This window comes from Lytechinus variegatus, chromosome 6, assembly GCF_018143015.1.
Source record: "Lytechinus variegatus isolate NC3 chromosome 6, Lvar_3.0, whole genome shotgun sequence".
Taxonomy (NCBI): Eukaryota; Metazoa; Echinodermata; class Echinoidea; order Temnopleuroida; family Toxopneustidae; genus Lytechinus; species Lytechinus variegatus.
Window position 1 is genome coordinate 8,967,540 of NC_054745.1, and position 22,332 is coordinate 8,989,871.

The 22,332-nt window shown below is 36.5% G+C and overlaps 1 protein-coding gene and 1 long non-coding RNA gene across 4 annotated transcripts in view; both read left to right on the forward strand.

Moving 5' to 3' along the window:
* The window catches only part of LOC121416974 (E3 ubiquitin-protein ligase SIAH1), a 30,154-nt gene extending 18,262 nt beyond the window's left edge, over window positions 1-11,892 (forward strand). For all 3 annotated transcript variants that reach the window (XM_041610515.1, XM_041610516.1, XM_041610517.1), the window contains 3 exons: window positions 6,271-6,510; window positions 9,738-9,930; window positions 10,884-11,892. In XM_041610515.1, coding sequence (XP_041466449.1) covers window positions 6,271-6,510; window positions 9,738-9,930; window positions 10,884-11,061 — 611 coding nt within the window. In that variant the 3' untranslated portion in view covers window positions 11,062-11,892. The remainder of the gene's footprint in view (window positions 1-6,270; window positions 6,511-9,737; window positions 9,931-10,883) is intronic.
* Window positions 11,893-13,060: 1,168 nt separating this feature from the next.
* Window positions 13,061-13,448, forward strand: LOC121416492. Its single transcript, XR_005970187.1, has 2 exons — window positions 13,061-13,174; window positions 13,251-13,448. It is a non-coding gene; the product is annotated as an uncharacterized LOC121416492 (long non-coding RNA).
* Window positions 13,449-22,332: the final 8,884 nt, after the last annotated feature.

Below are 22,332 nucleotides of genomic sequence, written 5' to 3' on the forward strand. Positions count from 1 at the left end.
ACATAAGTATTTAAGCATAAGGTACTCTAAAAATGTAAAAAAAAGTGAGGAGCCTAAATAAAAAGCAGAGCTTGTAGAAAATTAGGCTCCCAATGGGGAGAAAAATATAAGTTGTTACTTTGAGTGAACAAATGTGGAAACGGAATACATATTTATTACATAGATTGTTTTACACAAAATATATCGAAAGGCATCAAGTTACCAGAAAATGATGAAATAGAAAAAAAAAGAATAGAAATAAAAATAGCAAAATAAAACGAAATTGGAAAACGACCAAAAAGACGGAGGGGGGGGGGGGGGGGGGGGGGTCAAGGGATATAAAGAGTATAAGAAAGAAAGGATAAAAAAAATACTTATAATAATTGTTATTTGCAGTCATCAGTAGGCGTTCACAACCCTCTATGATTTTCAAGTAATGAAATAAAAATAAAAATGGAATAAGAAAGGAAGAATTTAAGAGGATTGAAAGTAGGGGTTTAGTCTGCCAGCATAGACTCATACTTTCAGCAATTTTACCATACAGCGCGAAGACTAGGTATCAAGCTCTCTGTCCATATCAGCAGACACAGTACATACTTGTACATGTAGTGAATCTAGTCTCGCTTATTCAGATTGTGCATGATGCACTATTATGCTTTTCACACTGCACTTTTTGTCCTAAATTGGTGGGGCTAAGGAGGGGTCTTAGCCCCACCAATTTCCCGGGGTTAAGTTTAGCCCACTTCGTTTTCACACTATGTTTTAGCAAAGTGGGCTAGGACGGTAAATAGTACGTACTATCTGGCCCTGCAAAAAAGCAGGGTTAGCCGGCATATTGCAGTGCTAGCACCACAATTGCGGTGCTAAGAGATGCATTGTGAATCGAAACCGGGCTAAGCAATAGCCAATCAAAGAAATCGAAATTGCACGTTAATCACATGCTGTATGGTAAAATCATCAATATTCATGAGCTGTGGGATAGTCCGGGTTAAGGTGTTGACCCTGGCTAAGCAGATAGTACGGGGTTAAGAAAGACAGTGTGAATCAAAAAAAAGATAGTATGGGGTTAAGGAAAGTTGGGGTTAAGGATAGTATGGGGTTAAGGAAATGCAATGTGAAAAGCATATATGCGTATTGCATGAAAACCAGGTCTGTGCATGCAGACTAGTTTCAGGTCGTTTGATTTGGTTTATTTCCGATTGGTTTATTTCTGATTGGTCTAATGTCAATTCATCCAGTTACCAACTCGTCTATCATCATTTTGGGTACCATCAGTTCATCCACCTATCCACACGGTCTAATTGACATTTGGCCCAGTCGCCATTTTGTCTTATAACCAGTTGGTCCAATAGGCATTTAGTCCATACAGTTTGGTCTCATCAGACTATTAGTTGGTCAAAATGAATGGAAATAAAAGGGATATTAGACCAACTGGTTATGACACGAAGTGGTCATAGATGAATTGGTGATTAGACAAAGTGATGATTGGACCAAATGGTTATTGGACCATATGGGTTCAGAAGAAATATATTTTGAATGACAATAGACTAAATGAAGGTAGACTAAGTTGGCAATAGACGAATCGGCGGTTTACCGTCACATTCTATTATGCTATTCACACTGCACAAACTTTCCTCAACCCCGGGAAATAGGTGGGACTAAGGGGGGAGGGGCGTCTTAGCCCCACCAATTTCCCGAGGGTTAGGCTTTGCCCAGTATGTTTTCACACTATGTTTTTCCAAGTACATGTAGTATGCTAGTAGAGTCAATAGTACGGTAGTATCTGGCCCTGCTTAGCAGGCTTATTGCGGCGCTAGCAATTGCAGTGCGATATGTAAGAGCTGCAATTTAAACCAAATCGGGCTAATGAAAAGTGGACTATTAATCACCGACAATGGGGCGGAAAGTCATGAATATCCATGTGGCTTCTTCTTTGTTTGGTTTGACTACTATTGCCACTGCTTTTTGGACCTTTATTTTTGAAAGGTTAATGAACAGCTTGTTCCACATGAAGACATGGCATGGTACTTCAAAGCAGGTATTTTACAATGCAAAGGTGCTTATTACAAAATGAATAACAAAAAAATGAGTTGGTAAAACAAAGAAAACATGTATGTGAAAATTATAGTTCACAAATATGAAAAAAAAAATCAATGCAGTAAAACAGTCACTGTGGTAATCAGTTTTATCGGGGAAAATAATCGGTCAAGTCATCAATTTTCAATAAGTTTTGCATTAGTCCGGGCTTAAAAGCATGTACAGTGTGTAAAAATCCTCAACCCTGCTAACCATATATAGTATGGGGTTAAGAAAGACAGTCTGACCCCCCCCCCCTTCAAAAAAGAAAGTAGCATGGGGTTAAGTGTAGTCTGCATTTAAAGATAGTCTGTGTTAAAAGGATAGAATGGGGTTAAGAAAATGTAGTGTGAAAAGCATATCCCCTATTAAACACTCAAGAAGAAAATGGTGTTGCCTTTTGATAGGTGCTGTCATTAGCTTTTCTTGTGAGACACCTTTCCTGGGTTCTAATCGGCTGAGAAACACGGGTGGTTTTTGTCTCGTCGGATCTGATGCCTTTCATAAAAAGGCTCCTGGGTCCCGTTGCATGAAGGTTACTATTATGGTAACTACCCTGTATGGTAACAATGCTCATTAGCCAATCAAAATCAAAGTTTCCGTGAAAGAAACCATCGGATGGCAAAGTGACCATAATAGTAATTTTTATATCCTTCATAAATTAAATCCTGTATGCTAATTGGTTTAAATAGCATCATGTGATTTAACATATTCTCACTATTTTGCGATGATGTCGAAAATGAAACGCCCACCGAAGAAAAAGTGCTATTCCGTGACATCAATGATGGAATAGTCGACTATTCCATCATTGACGTCACAGATCATGATGGCGCAAGCACTTATACATGTTCCACGCACTGAGCGCTTCAGGAAAAGTAGGTCAGTCAGTGCAGCTAGTTTGATTCAGATTAAAGAAAGGATGATCTAAGAGTACAAGAACTAGATTATCAAGATCTATTTCTATAACTTATTAAAGTAGGATAAACAAATGTACCAGGCCTTTATTTCAAAAGTATAGAAGGAATAATTCATCCTTGGTTGTACTGGCATAATTACTTCGCCCCTCAAGAAAAATAGTAATGCCAGTCCAACCTCGGATGAATAATTCCCGCTATACCATGCTCAAAGCCTGGTATATTTGTATATTATGCAACAAGGCCCTGAGCCCCCTTTCATAAAAAGTTGCTGTGAACATTTCTTCCTAGAATATCACCTACCTTGACAGCAGTGGAAATTCTGTTTTTTGATTGAATCTTTCAATCGAAGGTGATATTCAAGCAAAAGTTGCTCGTATAACAACCCTTTTTTTGTATGAAATGGGGCCCTGAATTGAAAATTTTTAATTATTGGGGTGCATGAACACGGAGGAATGCATGTACATGAGCATACATTGTAGATTGAAGACATACACAGGAAGTGTGATACATGTAATTATACTAAAAATAGGACGTTATACTTAATATAGTTTAAAGTCTCCCTGTATATTCCAGTTATTCGCTTCTATTTTGTAGTTAACATGTATCTGTTTTAATTTACTCATACATGTAAAATTTGTGGTTGTACTGTAATCAACAAAAAAGCCTGGAAATCAATGTTGGTAATATCTATTTTAGCCTACATGTACATTATAAATAAAATTCACTAATCATCAGTTGTGCATGAAGTTGAATGTTAACAAACAGCTGTTTGAATGTACCCCTTTTGGACTGGATTGAAGCCAGTAGCGAGTGTAGAGATTGTGAAAGTAGTGCACGGGAAACCTCAAATTTCTTCTTCCTGTTTAGTTGTCACTTTTGACATTATGCAGTAAGATATTTTTGGTATATAAATGTACTTGTACCAACATACGTGTGTAATAATATGTACAGTACATGTATGCATGTATGCACAGTGTACATGACCCTGGGAAGCGGGGTGCTAGGGGTGTTGAAGCACCACCAAAAATTTCCTTGGGGGTCGGATGCTGCGTGTATTATTCTCCATAGGCAGCACCCCCAGGTACATGTATTCTGGAGGATGTGTAAAAATGGAAAAATGTAACCAAAATGCCCTTCATTTTGTAGTGAAACCCCCCTTTTTTTGCTTTACAAATTTATTGGGACTAATTTGATCGACATTTTTCAGTGGAATCTTTTTTTTTTTGCTTTACAAATTTCTTGGGACCAATTTGATATCAATTTGAACTGAAAACCCTTTTTTTTTTGCTCTTCAAAGTTACATCAGCACCCCCATTCACTGCAGTGAATTAAAGTTGTGTAATTTTGAAATGAAAACGATTTGAGTAAAATCAATATTTTTAAAGTGTTTCTGTATGTACAGCGCTATCAACCTCCTTTTATGCAGAAATTGGTTGACAAATACATACATACATGTATAACAAGCAACAGGCGACTTCCTTCTGTTTGTTATATTTGTTGATCAATCTCTGCATAAAAAAAGAAGCTGATATATCCTGATTCAAATGACCAATAGAAACATCACAACAGATGTAGTTCCGAAATGTATATAAGAATAGAATGAGATTTGAAATGCAATTTGACGCCCACTCCAATCTCCTGTTTAGGAATAAGTATGGGAAGGCGGGGTAAGTTGCGACACTTTTTGCATTTTGCATTTTAGAATTGATATGACCAATAATATTGTAGAAATAAGTACCTTGCCTTTAAATTTGAGTCTTGGGAAATATTTTTCATCTATATATAACTTTCTACCCCCACATTTAAAGTCAATGTGACCTTTGAAAAAAACGATGTCAAATGGCTCAACTTGCCCCATATATGGGGTAAGTTGTGCCCCCTCTGGGGTAAGCTGAGCCACAAAAACTATGTACAAAATCTATGCGGGAAGAACCAGCATGTAATTTTTTATTTTAAGTCTTTTCACTTGCTAATTCGCCGTAAATACTAATATCCTCTATAAGTAAAGATCTGTCATGTGAATTTGCTCCTTTCTGCCTGCATATCAATGGCTTTTTACGCTTTTTATTTTTTTATACATTACCATAAGAATTACCATGGCTCAACTTGCCCCGTGTTGTTTGGCACAACTTACCCCATTCCGACCTTAATGCAATATTTTGACATCCACACATTTTTTATGCATCCGTCTTGTAAAAGACCATGACAAGAATGAGAATCTATACCTGGACTAACAATATTGCTATTATTTCTATAATATATTTAAAGACGTGTGTGGGTAAAAAGCACTTATCTATTTTACACCCTTTTTTACTTTTTTGGCTGAAATTGGTATTTTTCCCTCTAAAAAAGTACTTTTTGTTTCAAAGTTGAAAACAATGTGGTGGGGTCAAGGGTTATGTAATGGGTCATCAATACATGACACCACCATAATGTCTGACTCATTCATTATTGGCCTGGGGGTGGTGGCTCAACTTGCCCCTATGCTCAACTTACCCCGCCTTCCCCTACATGACGTACATGTATTTATAAAGCACCGATATGCATGTACAAAACCCAATATTGAAAATATTCACACCCAGAAATGTCTTTTCCTGATAATAAGTGGGATAGAGGAAGATGATGGGCAGCTTTAAGATAAAAAAAAAATCTTCAAAAACATCTGAGACGTGATTACCTGACCAAGAAGACATGAGCAAGACAAAGAGGTGCATACAGTGTAAAGTGCATAACAAATTTTCTTGCCAAACAACCATGATGTAGAAGTCGCCCAACTCCATGTAAAGCTGCTTCAGTTTAATAGTTTTTAAGGTAAAAGAACGTAGTTGCAGCAAAGAATTATTTCGTGAGAAAGTCTTTGAAATCAAGATTAAATGCCACCATAATATATATTTAGTTCTGGTACATTAAAATAAACATATATTTGTGAAATCATGAAATCTTAATAGCTGAAAACAGATAATTCTGATGAACAAGTGACACTTTTCTGATTGCATGAGTTCGAGATATTATTTTTTTGGTATTAAGTTTTTACAAGTCCATCTATCTATCTATCTACCTATCTATCACTATTAAAACAAAAAGGCATATATGTGTGTTTGGAAAAATACCAGACTCTTTATGAAATTCTGTGCTTACCGGTATTTTTCTATTAATAGATTCAGTTGTACAAACATTTGGATGTTCATTTTAACGGATTCTGTTTGAACTCATTTTGGAATCACTACCATAACTGGTATAATTTATCTTTAAGGTTTTAAATGAAATAATCTACTTCTTGCATTTAATATCCTTTCAGGGAGCATCAGGAATTTAGCTATGGAGAAGGTAGCCCAGACCGTCATGTTCCCGTGCCGCTACGCATCGTCCGGCTGCGTGGCCACCATGTCCTACAACGAGAAGCAGGACCACGAAGAAACGTGCGAGTATCGCCCCTACTCCTGTCCTTGCCCAGGGGCCTCCTGCAAGTGGCAAGGATCGCTGGACCAAGTCATGCCCCACCTGACGCATGCCCACAAGAGTATCACCACGTTGCAAGGTAATGCTAGGTTCTCACAGCCTATCGTTATAATGGGTCTGCCCGATAAGGTTTTTTAGCCTGTTATCTAGGCAGAGGCGGCAGCTCGTGTCCTTGCCTTTGCATCTCCATGCAGTATACACAGCAAAACTTATAAATGGGCAATTCCATGAGATGGGTGCCATGGGGTGAAAAAATAAATTCATAATTTGGAACTTGTCACCCACCTAATTTTGTTCAGTATACTTCTGGGCATACGGAACAGCATTTTTTTTCCAAAAATTCCATCAAGAATTGCAAATATTGAAATTTGAACTCAACTTACAACTCTATTGAGAAAAAACAGTAAAATTTACCTAAAGAATTAATTTGAATTAAAAAATAATTAAAGAATGGTCAGCAGTTGTTTAGTTGATTTTTAGAATGTATGGAGCATTAGTTTTGAGTTGCCAAAGACACAAAGGTGTCTTCCAATCCCATGAGTGGGTAAAAAGCATGCCACCCCATCGCTTAAACCAATGTAACGTGAGTAACGAAAAAACTGAAAAAGTTTGATATTTTAATATTCCCTTCCATTCAAAATGTGCCAATGGAAATTTTCTTCATTCTCCTTGTACCTGATAAGAAAAATAAAGTAGGAGCTGTATACATGTCATGGTATTACAATGAATGAGGCCCAAAAAATGTAACGTGAGTAACAATGTAACGTGAGTAACGATGGTGTAACGTGAGTAACGACATAAAATTGTGATATTGATATGTTTTTCACAGGCTATGGTACAGTACCCTTTTACTGTATGACTAAGGGGTAAAAACAAAGAGTTTGGTCCATTAATGACCTTTAATGACCCTTTTGAAGTGGTCATTAATGTCATTAAAGAGAAATTTGCCAGTTGTGGTAAAGATCACAAAATTAGTTCAATCAGAATCAATTGAAATGACCAACCAAGTGTTTGTATATATTAAATAAATAAAAAATAAATAAAAATGTGCCAAATGGCTCTTGAAGAAAATGTGTAATTGCTGAGAAATTAGCAAAATAAATTCCATCAAAAGTCAGGTATGTTTCCAAGCAATATTGATACACTGTCCCACATATGCTTTTCTGTGTTAGTGATCATGAGTGTTGTCAGTTTTTAGCTAAAATTTCATGATTTCACAAAGATAAGTTTATGTTATTTATCTCGATCTATAATAATAGAATGACAATCAACCTTGATTCTAAAGACTTTCTCATGAAATACCGATAATTGTTTGCTGCAACTACATACAATAATGTACATTCTTTTGTCATTAACATACATGTAGATAAACCAGATGTAGCTAACAATTGTTCCCCTTTTCAAGTTTACTGTTCATTTTTAAGCCTTTCTCAGACTTTTCATCAATAAAGATGAATAAATTTGTATCTTTGCTTATAAGAGTCTGCATGATTTGCATATATAGCCTAATGTTCAAATACCAACACTAAACTTTGGTGCATTGCTTTCATGTACTAGAAATAAGTTATTTCATAAATTATTAAGCTGGCTAATAATTACAGATGGATAAAGCATAAAAGATATTACACTTCATTTCATTTTAGTTTGTTAAAGGTGAAAATTTCTGTTTTCACAATTTGCATTTTTTTGAAGGGGGAAGGGATATATGATAATTTCTTAACCTTGTAATGCAATATTTAGATAGAATGTTTTGGTCAGAAATCTCAGAATTACTCTATTATCTGTTTAACACATAATTCTGCTCCCTTAATCTTTAAGCAAGCACATTAACTTTATCAGATAGGTTTGCTTGATATTGCTTACAGTACAATTAATTCATTCATGGGATTTCATGAAAGAGAAACATAATAGAGTATATATATACATGTAAGTTCATGTGTGAGGTTGGATCAGATTGCACATAAATGTGGTGTGGAGTCTAGGGGAATATTTTTTTAATACCCGGTACTCATTCTGCCAGTTGATATTTTGCTTCACGATTATTAAAATCTTCAAACGACTGACTAAATAAAATTTAAGTGTCTCTGGACTCAGTGATTCAGAGAAACTTGAAAGGAATTTCATTTTAGGAGAATAGAATTAAAGGAGAATATTTTTCACTCCACATCACTTACAAAATTCATGTATTTTCACTAAAATTGACATCGTATGTGTATGTGTGGTAATTGCTGATAAGTCATATAAAATGGGCAATACAGTCATTCTTGAGAAAAGAGGTTAACAAACCTGTTCCATTTGATGCCTAAAATACGTGTAATTCTAATAGTTAATTACATCTAAATATACACTTTCAAGCAAATATTCATGGTCAGGAGCATGGCAATGAGTTATGTTCAATATGTAACGTGAGTAACGTGTAACGTGAGTAACGCTAATTTTGGTAAATTTGTCAAAGATATGAAATGTTTCAAAATTTCTGAGCATCTACATTTGTGAACCTCTATGCCAGCTATAAAAATCATAAACCCACTAGTTGTTATTCCACTCAGTATGAGGACACTTTTTGAACAAAGTCATGTTCTTGATTTATGTGGTCAAAAAATGTAACGTGAGTAACAAGAATTTGCTTGCCTATATTTTCTGGATAGAATAGTCAAACTAAATTATGATAATATACCAAGATGTATTAAGTTATCATAAACCTTGTGCAGAAAAGAGAGATTGTCAAACCCCACAGTAAGCAAAAAATGGCAATTACAATATGTTAAGGTGCCTAAATTGTGTAACGTGAGTAACGTGGAATTGCCCAAATATTCATTTGAGTGTACAGATACTTTTTGGAAATAGTATGATGGTAGTTTTTATTCAAATTGTATTTATTTATTTATTTTTTGTGTTTAGACAATGAGAACGAAAAGATCAGTAAATGAAAACTACTTGATTATATGAAATGATTATTTTCAGGATGAATTAATGTTGTGATTTTAAACAAGCCCTCAAGATTTTAGAGAATTTTGTTCACAAACTGCAAAAATATGAGCAGATAAGGTTTCCATTAAAATTGAATGAACTCTCCGTGTACATTGATGATGGTTATATATTCATTTTATAGCAGAGTTACTTACACTGCTCCGCTGGGCCTGTTGATGATTTCTTTCATTCAGGTGAAGATATTTTATTCCTAGCTACAGGCATCAATCTTCCTGGTGCTGTGGGCTGGGTCATAATACAACGCTGCTTCGGACATCACTTCATGCAAAATTACAATACCTGTGCATTATTTTCTTTATTATTTTTTTCAAACAGGTGAAGATATTGTATTCCTAGCTACCGACATCAATCTTCCTGGTGCTGTGGACTGGGTCATGATGCAAAGCTGCTTCGGCCATCACTTTATGCTCGTCCTGGAGAAGCAAGAGAAGTACGATGGACTCCAGCAATTCTTCGCTATCGTCCAACTGATTGGATCAAGAAAACAAGCCGAAAATTTTGCATATAGGTTTGTAATAGCTTATTAATATATGGCACTTCAGAGCTCAGCAAGATTTTTTCGCGTACAAAGCCATTGACAAAACAAAATGTTTTTAGAGTGATTTTTTTTTTTGGGGGGGGTATGACAAAATGTACAGCAACTTGATAATTTGTAGAAGTTTTTAGTATGATGTAATTTGTCCAGAGGTGTACAGGCAGACTCATGATGTCACATGACTTATGATGTCACATGACTGATGTCAGAGTGGACTCATTTGGCATGAGCCTTGACATAATACAATTATTTTGTCTACATAAGTTTACAAAAGTTTTAAGACTTGAAGTATAATGTATTATGAGGCTTGACTGTTAACATCCTCTCATGTCACATGCATTTAAAAACATTCCTTTGTGATCCTATGTATACATTAAACAGATTCATATTGTGCCCTTGAATGTGGGAAATCTGTTTACTAAAAACTAACTTTATTTTAATTGCGCGCTCATCGGTCCATTAATGAAAATATGGACAATATTTTACCTCCAGGGGGAAATTATTAAAAACACTCAGGGGCTACTTTTAGAGTATTTAGCTCTCAAGTTAAACTTTGCTACGGTGTAGATTATAATCCAGTTTAGATTGGACCGTATAAGAATGTCAGGGGTTATTTTTCATTTTGGGGTCTTTTTTGGCATGTCGGGGGCAATTTTGCTCCCCCCCCCATGATTGCCTCGTCTCTACTTGATGCCACAGTAACTGACCTACTTAGCCAATCTCCCTTCAATTTCAGTCAATAGCATATAATATTAACTTCTGAAGGTTTCCATGGTGAAGAGAAATAGTGTAGAAGGTTTCACGGTACACTCTTTCTTGTACCATGAAACCTACTCCACTGGCTTATGATATCATGCATTATCTGTTATATCTCCCTTCAATGTCAGTCAATAGCAATAATAATTCCCTCTCGTTTGCTGTTACAGATTAGAACTGAACGGCCATAGGAGACGGCTATCATGGGAAGCCACACCCCGCTCCATCCACGAAGGCGTCCAAGCCGCCATCATGAACAGCGATTGTCTAGTCTTCGATTCTAGTATCGCGCAACTCTTCGCAGAAAACGGTAACCTCGGTATCAACGTCACGATATCGATGTGCTGAGGGCGCCTGTTATAATTTAAGTGCAATCTTGTGTCATTTTTTTGTATTTTTTTTTTCGGGGGTAGGTTTGATAAAGGGTGATTTCAAGGTCACTTTTGGTGTTGGTGTTGAGAATGTTTGACTACCAGCTATAATGCCGCAAATCGATTTACAAGTATAATGCTAGTTAATTCATGCCTTTTATATTTCATTCAGTAATCTTGAAATATTAGTTATGAATCTTTTATGGGAAGTAGTTACGATTGCAATGCGACCACATAAAATGGGTGAGTTTTTACTTTGCAATTGTCACTTTTTCCCCTAAAAGAATCTGAACTAATATAATACCAATCACATTTTGATAATAATATATCTTTTTTGTAGTTTTTCATACCATGGTACATATGCTCTAGGCCCTTACAGACAGCAGTTCAGTGGATTCCTTCTCTCCCATACAAAACGTGTGTACTACTCCACTCCCTCGGGAGGATTCTGATTCCAAAAAGAGCTTCTAAGCTCCAATTCTAGGAAATTTACACTGTCTTTTGCATCCTACCGGGTACCCATTTAACACCTGGGTGGCGAGTGGCAAAGTGAGTGTTAACACATTATTGAAGGAGGGCTGTGCTGTGCTTGGATTCAAACACTTGATCCCCTGATTTAGAAAGCAAGAGTCAGGACCACTACACCGTGAGGATTCTCCATTGAGTGCTCAACACTATGCTAAGCACCAGCTTTTATTTCAAGTTCAGTGTTATGGCCTGTGTAAACACCAACACCAGAGCTGCCAAGTAGTACTGGTTTTCAGTAATTATTTCTGAAAAATGAGAAAGAATACTGGTGGTTTCATGCAAATTACTGGTTTCTAAAGTTTCAGTTTTATGTGTTGTCCTATGGTATTTCTGTAAAAATACTGATTTTTCTTACCCAAGTACTGATTTTCAGCCTTAAAAATACTGAAATGTTCTTGATCAGGTTGTCATCTCTGCAACACCAACACCAAATGTTGACACTAAACTTAAAACCACCCTCTGATTTCTTGGACTTAGGGTGCTACATATAATATTTCAGGAGAGCATTCCATCATTATTTGTCATCCAACAAGCTGTCATATCTGATAACTTTCCTTGATTTCGATTGGTTGAGGTCTGACTGTTACTATGGTAACTGTCTGACGATGGAGGGCTTGTCAGATCAAACATCCGACAAGTTTCTCATGAAATGCGCCTCTGGTTGTATGCAAACGACTCGATAGTACCCATTATCTGTATGCATTGCTTGTAATAAGTAATTGAAGAACATATTCTTTACTATTATTTCTCTCTCTTTCTCTCAGCTGTGATGTATTTCCCCCCCCCCCCCAGGTTTTTCAATATTCTATTTCTCACTAAGACCTAATTTAGAATTTACACTCTCATTTATTTGATGTTAATACAATATTATGAATAATAGTACAATTTCCATCATATTTAAAATGTACTAACTTTGATATAATTATGATATTGGTAGTAAAATTGATAATACATAATATTTAAAATGTACTTTAAACAAAAGTATGAGAGCGCAAAAAAAAGAGAGAGAAAGATGGGAGCCACCAAGATATCTCATCGTTCTACTTTTTGGGTGGTACAACTCTTTGCAACACAATTCTGTAGATACACCTTAGAGCATTTCCTAAAACTTGAAATATAAAAATCAGTTATAGATTTTGAAATCATTGAGATATCTTGCAGTGAAATTCATATAGCAACAAAAATACATGGGCTGCCAATTTATATAAAATGCTGATCAAAGGAGTTGTCAAATTTGCCACTAAAGGCCACCGCACACCTTACGACCCGACTGGTCTGCGACTGGCTTGCAACTGAGTGAGGGGAGATGTGACGTCACAGCTCTTGTCAGCTTGAGCGTCGCAGACCGGTCAGAGACAAGTCGCAAGGAAAATCGTAAGGATTTGACATGTCAAATCCTTATGACTGGATCGCAAGGTTAATCCAACTTCCAGCCAATCAGACAGCAGAGTTGCACGACGCGTATATGATAAACAACGTGCTACGCAGTAGTAAGCGCACTTTCTCAGTTGCTATGCCAAAAAGCAAGAAGCGCATGCTTGAGTCCCAGATCAGATCGCAAGGTGTGCGGTGTTGAGGCTTATGACTACCTTGTGATTCATCTCTACTCACTCAGTCGCAAGCCAGTCGGGTCGTAAGGTGTGCTGTGGCCTTTAAGTGGCTTTGAAATGATTGTATGTAGCACCCTAGGTAGTTTTTAAAAGCAGAAGGCTAATTTAAACAATTATAGGTATTGGTTTCACAGGGGCATTTCATACTCTGGTGCATTCAACTGTATGAAGAGCTGTTTGATATTATGGACTATTTCATTAATCAATTTCCAATTGTTTGAAATCACTGTAAGTTTTGTTTTGCAACATATTCTGTGATTGTTTACCTGCATTCAGTTCTTGTTTTTGGACAGAGCAGGACAAAAAAGAAGATAAAAACAGTCGTTTCTGAAGAAGAAAAAGGTATCTCATAAGTGGTAGAAAAATACTGTTTTCGGTCATTTCCTAGAACCTATTGTTTCTGTTTACTTCTGGCGGGTGTTTCACAAAGATTTAAGTATGACTTAGAGTCGCACTTAAATGCCTAGTTGCACACGTTATAAAATGCATGACTACATTTGTCAGATCATGCAAAGGGGACGCACATTACTATGTATTAATCAATAAGATTGCACGTTGCATATCATGCACGCGTCGGCATAAAAGTGCGACTCTAAGTCATACTTAAATCTATGTGAAACACCCCCTGTACACAGAATTGGTTTTTCATCTAATTTTTGATGCAGGATAGCCAGAGGTTTTTAATTCCAGGGGCTTTTTCATAAAGCTGTTCGTAAGTTAAGCATGACTTTAAGAATGACTGGTGATCCTTTCTTGTGGTACATGATATTCACAATTGTTCATTAGTGATCATTTAGCGCGTAAGAAAGGATCGCCAGTCGTTCTTAAATTCGCTCTTAACTTATGTTTTATGAAACACCCCCCTTGTTTTGTCCCTGTTTAATGGGGACGACCATACCCATATTATAGCCTTTCAGTAACCCCTACCCGTCCTTCAACCCTACCCGCTTCCTCCACACCACCCACATCAAACCTCAAATCCCTTGATAAAACATGCCCATCATCTCTCAGCTATCGACACCCCATCAACCTTCCCCAACATCCTCACCATTCCTTCAGCCCCACCCCTGACCAAGCTCTCCACCAAGCTCCCCCAAATCCCCACCCTGCATCACTCCCACAACTGTATCCTTCGCCCTGCACATTCCCCATCCCGCTTTCAAGCAAACACCACATCCTACTCCTGCACGTCCAATCTAATTTCACACAGCTCCCATACACCATTCTGCTTAACCCCAAGGAAACTTCCTCCCATCGAACATCTCTCCAGACTCTAAAACCCTGCCCACCCAACCTTGTTTTATGAAGCGTCATGTACACCTAGCTGAGTACTTGCTGTACAGCGTCAGATACAATAGACTCTGTTGGTTCACTTTAGAATCATTGGCCCGTATTCCAAAGTCGGGTTTAACTTAAACTCAGGTTTAAAGTTGTGGTTGAAGTATGGATAGCCAATTGTTACATAAATCACTTACAGTAGAGATATCATACTTCAACTCATTTGGCTATCAAATCATTCATAATTGTCTTTGAGGAAATATAAATAGATGATTGTCTTCACCATCGACGAATCAAGAAAGAGCACCAGAAACATACAACTTAATAAAATTGTGATACTTCTGGCTTCCCATACTTAAACCACAATTTTAAACCTGAGTTTAAGTTAAACCCGACTTCAGAATACGGGCTATTGTGTTCAACTCAATACCGAAGATAGTATCTTTCCTACCAGGGTTGTGTTAGATAGAAGCTGTTTGGAAGTTACGAATCACTTGTCTAACGGCACGACTAACAACTCCTTCTTAGGAGCTAAATTAACTCTACAATTTGGTATAAATCTTAAAAGTCGTTCCTAATTTACAATCAGCTTTTATGTTCAAACCAGCCCCCCTTTGCCCTGTAACACAAAGGTTAGCGATTAATCACTAAATGAAATGACCAATCAAGATCATCGTTGCATGCACATTTTGCTCAGTAGGCTGACTAGGAACCAATCAGAATTGTTCTTTCAAATGAGCGATCAATCGCTAAATTTTGTGATACGGGGCCCTGGTCGAGTCAGACTCTAAACATATAGTTTGCCTCGGCAGACGTTCTCTGAAATTTTATTGTTTATTCACCCTTATCTGAAGTTCTTTAAAACACTTTTTTTTTAAAACTAGGAACATTGCCCCTAGTTGTAGTATTCACGTAGGTAAATTAAATATTAGCATTCTCGACTTTGATATTTACATTATTGAAATGTATTGATGAATATGCATTGCCTATTTTTTTCATAGGCAAGTATATATGTACATGTAGGTTATCTATGTTTTATATATGATTGTATACACGTCCCGCAAAGCTCGGCATGCAGTGGTGAATATTGAGTTTCTGTATATCAGCCAGTTAGGTATTTCATATTGCATTATTATAACATGCATAAAGGACTCTACACAGCCTTCATAAAGTCAATATTAATCTATATGGCTTCTCAAATTGGCAACCATCTTAAATTTTCTATTCATTTCATCACTTGCTGAAGAAAATTTAATAGGATATTGCCTTTTTCTTTCATGAAATATTCCCCAGGTGTTCACAAACTATTTGTTTCAAACTACTGAAATCCTGGCCTGTAATTGGCTTAGATAAAAAAACTTTGTGAAAATCGCCATTTCTTTTATGAGATACTGTACTGTCCAAATCAAATTGACAACCATATTCGATTCTCTAATCATTTTCATACTTGGGTAAGAAAATGAAATAAAGGGGGTATTGACTTTTTTATTTTATGAAATTTTTCCACTTTTCACAAACTTGCTTTTTGTTAAAAACTACTGAAATCCTTGCATCTGATTTGCTCACATTAAAATACCTGGTGAAAATCTATTTCTTTCATGTAAAACCGCCCAGGTTTCACGTACTGGCTTTTTGTTACTAAGCTACTGAAATCCTAGCACCTGATTGGCTCAGAGCAAGCTAGTCAGTGAAAATCAATGACCAATTCTTTTAATGAAATACTCCCCATCTGTTAGCAAGCTATTGTCACTGTAACAACCAGTGGATCTGTATCAATGTATTGTTTCGTCTTTGAGTGACTGCTTCAGTGTAAAAGTGGGGGTTCTTACCCCAGCATCTCAGGATTAGTGTTTGATTTATTTGGGCTTAATCGTAATTTCTATTCTTCTTTTAGATTTCTCCTGCTTATCTGTAAAGATGTATTGTCTAAAGCCCTGTGCACACTTCACCATCCATTGCTAAACTATTAAAAAAAAATTATAATGACATTTGATATTAGCTTGATATTAGGCATTCCAACCTATAGAATCTAGGCAGTCGAAGTTCTTAATAGTGGTCATACTAAAATAAAAATACCAGTCTACATTGAGGTTCCCTGTAGGAACAAAAGCATATATTGAATTGAATGTAATGACGCCATCATTGGCTGCGACTTACAAGTCAGTTCGGATTTACATGTAACTTTGAATACAAGGCTTGCAGGAAACCATAATAAGCCTGTTCACGGTTGTAAACCGCGCACGAGCAGAAAATCTCATCTGAGATAAACCACGAAGGTGGCTTTCAAATTCACCGACATAGGCATTTGTGATTTGATGATTATTCATGTATTCCTTTCAAAATATTCATTTTATCACATCCAAGCTGAAGAGTAATAAATAGAGCCTTCATAATCACTGGTATTTGACAGTAGCCTATAAAACAATAGTCAAATGTGCCAAAGGCAGACAATAAAACAGATTTCCAAACTTTATCTCTGATGTACTATTCTAGTCATCTGGTCTATACAATGCCTTTTGTTCTTAGAATTTTAATACTTTACCGGTAAAGCTTATGCAACATCTACATTCGAAGATGATAGTGCTTATCCTAATGAAAAATCACAAAGGTCATTTGGGAAAAGTTGATCATGAGCTAACCGTCAACTGGCTTATTCTTATTTCACTATTCTAAGCACTAGTATGAAATTAGAATAACTTTTTCTCAGAACTTTCATATGTAAGTGCAAAATTTGATTTATTAAAAGATCGTGTAGTAGTGGATCATGTAGTGTTGCAATGGCCTTGATGAAATGTTCAGTTGTACTTCAATTCACATCAAAATACCTGTAATAATGGTACTGTACATGGTGATTTACCTGTTAAAAAAAAGCCTGTATGCATTCATTCAAAACCTTTTTTGTTTTCAAAGTCACCCCCCCTGGAAGGAATTCAATATAATGTGCTTTGAAAAACATTGTTAATGTTTTATTCTATAAGGTAAGACTAGGTAATTTATTGAAATTGTTTACTAGAAATGAAACTGATAAAAATATAAAGGCGTGATAACTGCAATGCCAAATTTTTATTGTCACATCACCTATCACTAATAATAAATGATACATAATAGGAATGTATATTGCGCTATCTATCTAGAAATAATCTAGTCCGAAGCACATTGTTATTATTATTACCCCAGCTTTGGCTCAAGCAGCCTTTCAGCACTCATGCAATTCAAGGAATTATCCTGCTGGGTACCCATTCACCTCACCTGGGTTGAGTGCAGCACAATGTGGGGAATTTTCTTGCTGAAGGAAAACACGCCGTGGCTGGGAACTGAACCCACGTCCCTCAGATTGAGAGACGAGAGTCGTAATCACGAGACAACGACGCCCCCTCAGAGGGCCCCTCTGATTCTAATGGTCCAGAGGTTAATATCATGGCAAGGGATGTGTGCCTGTAGTAGGCGCTGCGTGTGTGTGCATGAGTTAGAAATAAATTGCACCTACATATATAAATGCAACGGCCTGTTGACCTCTGACCCTTGTTTGGGATTCATCATCTCATATTTCAAGTGTTTTATTTTCACCATTATGTGAGATCAACAGGAATAATAATAATGATAAATAATAATGAACAATTCCTGTATAGCGCATATCACATTATGGTTCTCTTTGCGCTTCCAAAGGACTTCGATATTATTACCCCGGCTTTAGCTTGGCGGCCGTTATTATTAACAATGCACACGCACTTTGAGGTTGCACAAATCGATCCATTTCTCTTATGAGCACATAAAACGTTTGAAATATTATTGTATATGGCCTGTAAAAGACACCCTTTTTGTTATATGTTGTATATAAGATTACTTTAATGTACATGTTATCACGTTTTATACTGTTTGCAGTATTTTGTTAAAAATATGGTATTGTGTTGCCTAACTTTTTTTTAGTATAAATGTGATTGTAGCAAAATCTAATCCATGCTGTATTGCCAATCCTGTATTGAAACAAAACAAAATCTTAATACTTATGGCAGCTTAACAATGTATATTCAGGATGAAGGAGAAGAAAGGAATTTAAAACCATCCGCCCATACATTATAGAGCTTCTACCAACTGAACTCTGCTAACAAATAGTGTTGTAAATTGTTGTGTTGGTGCAAAGAACGCCCTGAGCAAAACATTTTTCCACATCCCATTGCCGGTGCAGAAACGTCTTACGCAATGCACATATGCATGCTGCTAAGGGCTGTTTTTGCGCTCATTTGATGCATGAATGTGTTATCATTTGACTCCAAAAGGGCAGTCTCCCCTCCCCCCCCCCCGAAACGATGTAGTTTGATAAGCCTGGGATGACTGATGGCTTAAGAGGGCGTGCTTGACCAAATTTTCACACCCAACCATTCCATCCAACTTTAGGATTTCACCATAACATATGAAATATGATACCTGGGAGGCATTTAGATTTACTTCTGGAAACGCAATGGTTGTTGTCAAATTATATGCATGAATGGATAATATTTTACTGAGAAAAAAGGGAAATATTGAAAGAAATATATTTATGGTAAAGGAAAGTTCTATCAATGAAAAACAGATCATTAAGATTAAAGATACTCGATATGTAAATCTCAAATTGATAATTTAGAAAGTAAAACATTCAAACAATGAGATATTCTAGTGTTTCTTGATATAAGAATATTTAAAGGAGTTATACAGACCCTACATTACTATTCGGGTTTCAGCTAATTTTCTCGTTTCTAATTTTTGTCATTTGATTAGAATAGAAGCTCTGATCGCATGAAGCTACCGCTTTTTTGACATTACAGAATACCCTGCATATCTGTATCTTCAATTTTATATGCCCTTTAGTTTGTTAAGTGACATTCTTCATGAAATGCAATGTAGTATATAGAAGATAGTGTTGTACATAGCACGCCGTTTATGTAAGTATTGTATAATATATTGTAGGAAAATACATGTTGATTTTCCAAAAAAATGATTACATTGGAATCGATTCAATGTGATTTGGAATGACCTTTGGTCACAAATAAAACACAATATTGAATTGTTTGAGTTGTTTGATTTTTTGATTGCGTTCGGCACACATGATTATTTTAGAGAAATTCGTGTTTGTGTGTTTTTTATCATAAGAGTCAGGGGAAGGGTGTGAGAATATACATCACAGAGGAAATACAATGTATGTATATGACGTGACAATCTCATAGCGCCCTCCCTCAGAGGATATAGGAATACGCGTAAACAGAGTTGTGAGAGATGCGCCAGCTGCTGATCATCGACACATGCAAGGCAATGGCTTTAGCCTCTAAGATGGCGGCGCAATGATGTCAATGCATACGGTCTATCAGCAAGAATTCCAAGCAAGAGGTATATTTGGAACACTTCTAGCACAACCAAGGGGATCTTGATTGTTTGAAATTTAACAAGTAGTTCAGGTGCCCGAAGGAAACAAAAAGAAGAAAGAAAGAGGAGGATAAAGTGTAGGCCTTTTATTACCGACTGTCATCTAATTGATTTATACTCTATACTGTGTAATGTTACATATTTGTTTGTATAAAGCTGAATAGGCTACTCTGGGTAAAGATTTGAAATAAATAAAATAAATTAATCAAAGTTATCGAGACATAAAAAGGACCGGACGTGACAACACTACACATTCTGTAAAAAGTGTCAAAAGGATAAATTCTTATTTCTATCGTAATTGCACTTCAACCATGATATTGTTATTTTTATCCGGCAGTGAGCATAATTAAGATTTCGATAATAATTCAGTGATTACATTACTAAACTTCGAAATGTGGTCCCTTACCATTTTGACAAGCTGCATTTAACCGTTGTGGCTGGAACATTTATTTTTTATTATTTATTTATTTTTATTTATTTCACATCTTTATCCAGAGTAGCCTGTTCAGCTTTATACAAACAAATATGTAAAATTACACAATATATACAATTAAAATATTCATTAAAAATCGCTGGTCTTCCACAGGGCTCTGCATAAATACCAAAAAACATATAATTCATAACATAAAGAAAACATAAGTAAAGAAAACATATATACACATCAAAATAAGATTTGGAATGAGAAAGTAAAAGGACATGGTAAGATAGGAAGAAAGAGATAGAGAGAGAGAGAAAGGGGGCAGAGGTAAACAGAGAGAGAGAGAGAGAGTTCAGGAGCAAAGGTAGTTATGTAATATTTGACCAGTCAGGCATATTCTTATGAATAGCATAAGATAGCATAGGATAAAAACCAAATCGAGGAAGTGATCATGCATTTCTAATAAAACACAATACATTTAGCATGTGCTGTAAGTATGAGAAGTGATGTCATATTCTTATCTGTGATTGCATTATATCATTTTAGGAGTAATTTAAAGGAGGCTGGCCGCTTTTCTAGTCGCGTAGCGTCCGGAAGGTTGTTCCACTTTGTGGCACCTGAATAAAGGAAAGAATTTTGATAAAAAGAGGTGGAACATTTTGGGAGTCTCAAAATCAGTTTATTTGATCGTCTAGAGTTCCTCATTAGTACGGTGTCTAGAAGTACAATTCTACGTGAAAGTATAGGTGGGGCAAGTTCATGAATTATTTTAAACATTGTGCAACAGGCAGATTTCCAAAAGAGTTTGTCCAATGTTGGCCAAGATAATTTATTAAATACTTCATTGGACGGGGTTTCCCAAGTTAAGTGTGAAATTAAGTATGCTGCCCTTTTATTCTCTTCAAAGCATCTCCATTGTCACACACCGGCCCAAGATTCCTTCGAGGTACTAACTGTACTGAAATAAATCCCAGGTGTGTTCACATTGTGAACCACAATGTGAAATCGTTATTACACTGAAATGTAAAATGAATCATATTTGCACATAATCCATTATATGAACACACAGTGAATGTACTGTTAACATACCATGGGCAAACTGTGGCCACACCATGACTGCAGCCAAAAAACGTTGAGCACACCATGAACATACTGCAAACACACCATTAACACACCGTGAACTGACCGTGATCTTACTGTGAACACACAGTGAATGTACTGTGAACATACCATGGACAAACTGTGACCACAGCCTAAAAACTTTGAGCACACCATGAACATACTATGAACACACCATTAACACACTGTGAACCGACTGTGTACATACTGTGAACACACAGTGAATGTACTGTTAACATACCATGGACAAACTGTGACCACACCATGACCACAACCTAAAAACTTTGAGCACACCATGAACATACTATGAACACACCATTATCACACTGTGAACCGACTGTGATCCTACTGTGAATGTACTGTGAACATGCCATAGACAAACTGTGACCACACCATGACCACAGCCTATAAACTTTGAAAACACCATGAACATACTGTCAACACACCATTAACACACCGTGAACCGACTGTGATCCTACTATTAACACCCAGTGAATGTACTGTTAACATACCATAGACAAACTGTGACCACACCATGACCACAGCCTAAAACTTTGAGCACACCATAAATGTTCTGCAAACACACCATTAACACACTGTGAACCGACTGTGTACATACAGTGAACATACCATGGACATTTCAGAAAACCATGAACATACTGTAAACACACCATTATCACACCGTGAACTGACTGTGATCCCACTGTTAACACACAGTGAATGTACTGTTAACATACCATGGACAAACTGTGACCACACCATGACCACAGCCTAAAAACTTTGAACACCCCATGAACACACCATTAACACACTGAGAACCCACTGTGAACATACCATGATCATACTATGAACACACATTGACCCTGCACTCTAAAGACACTGAACATACTGTAAACAC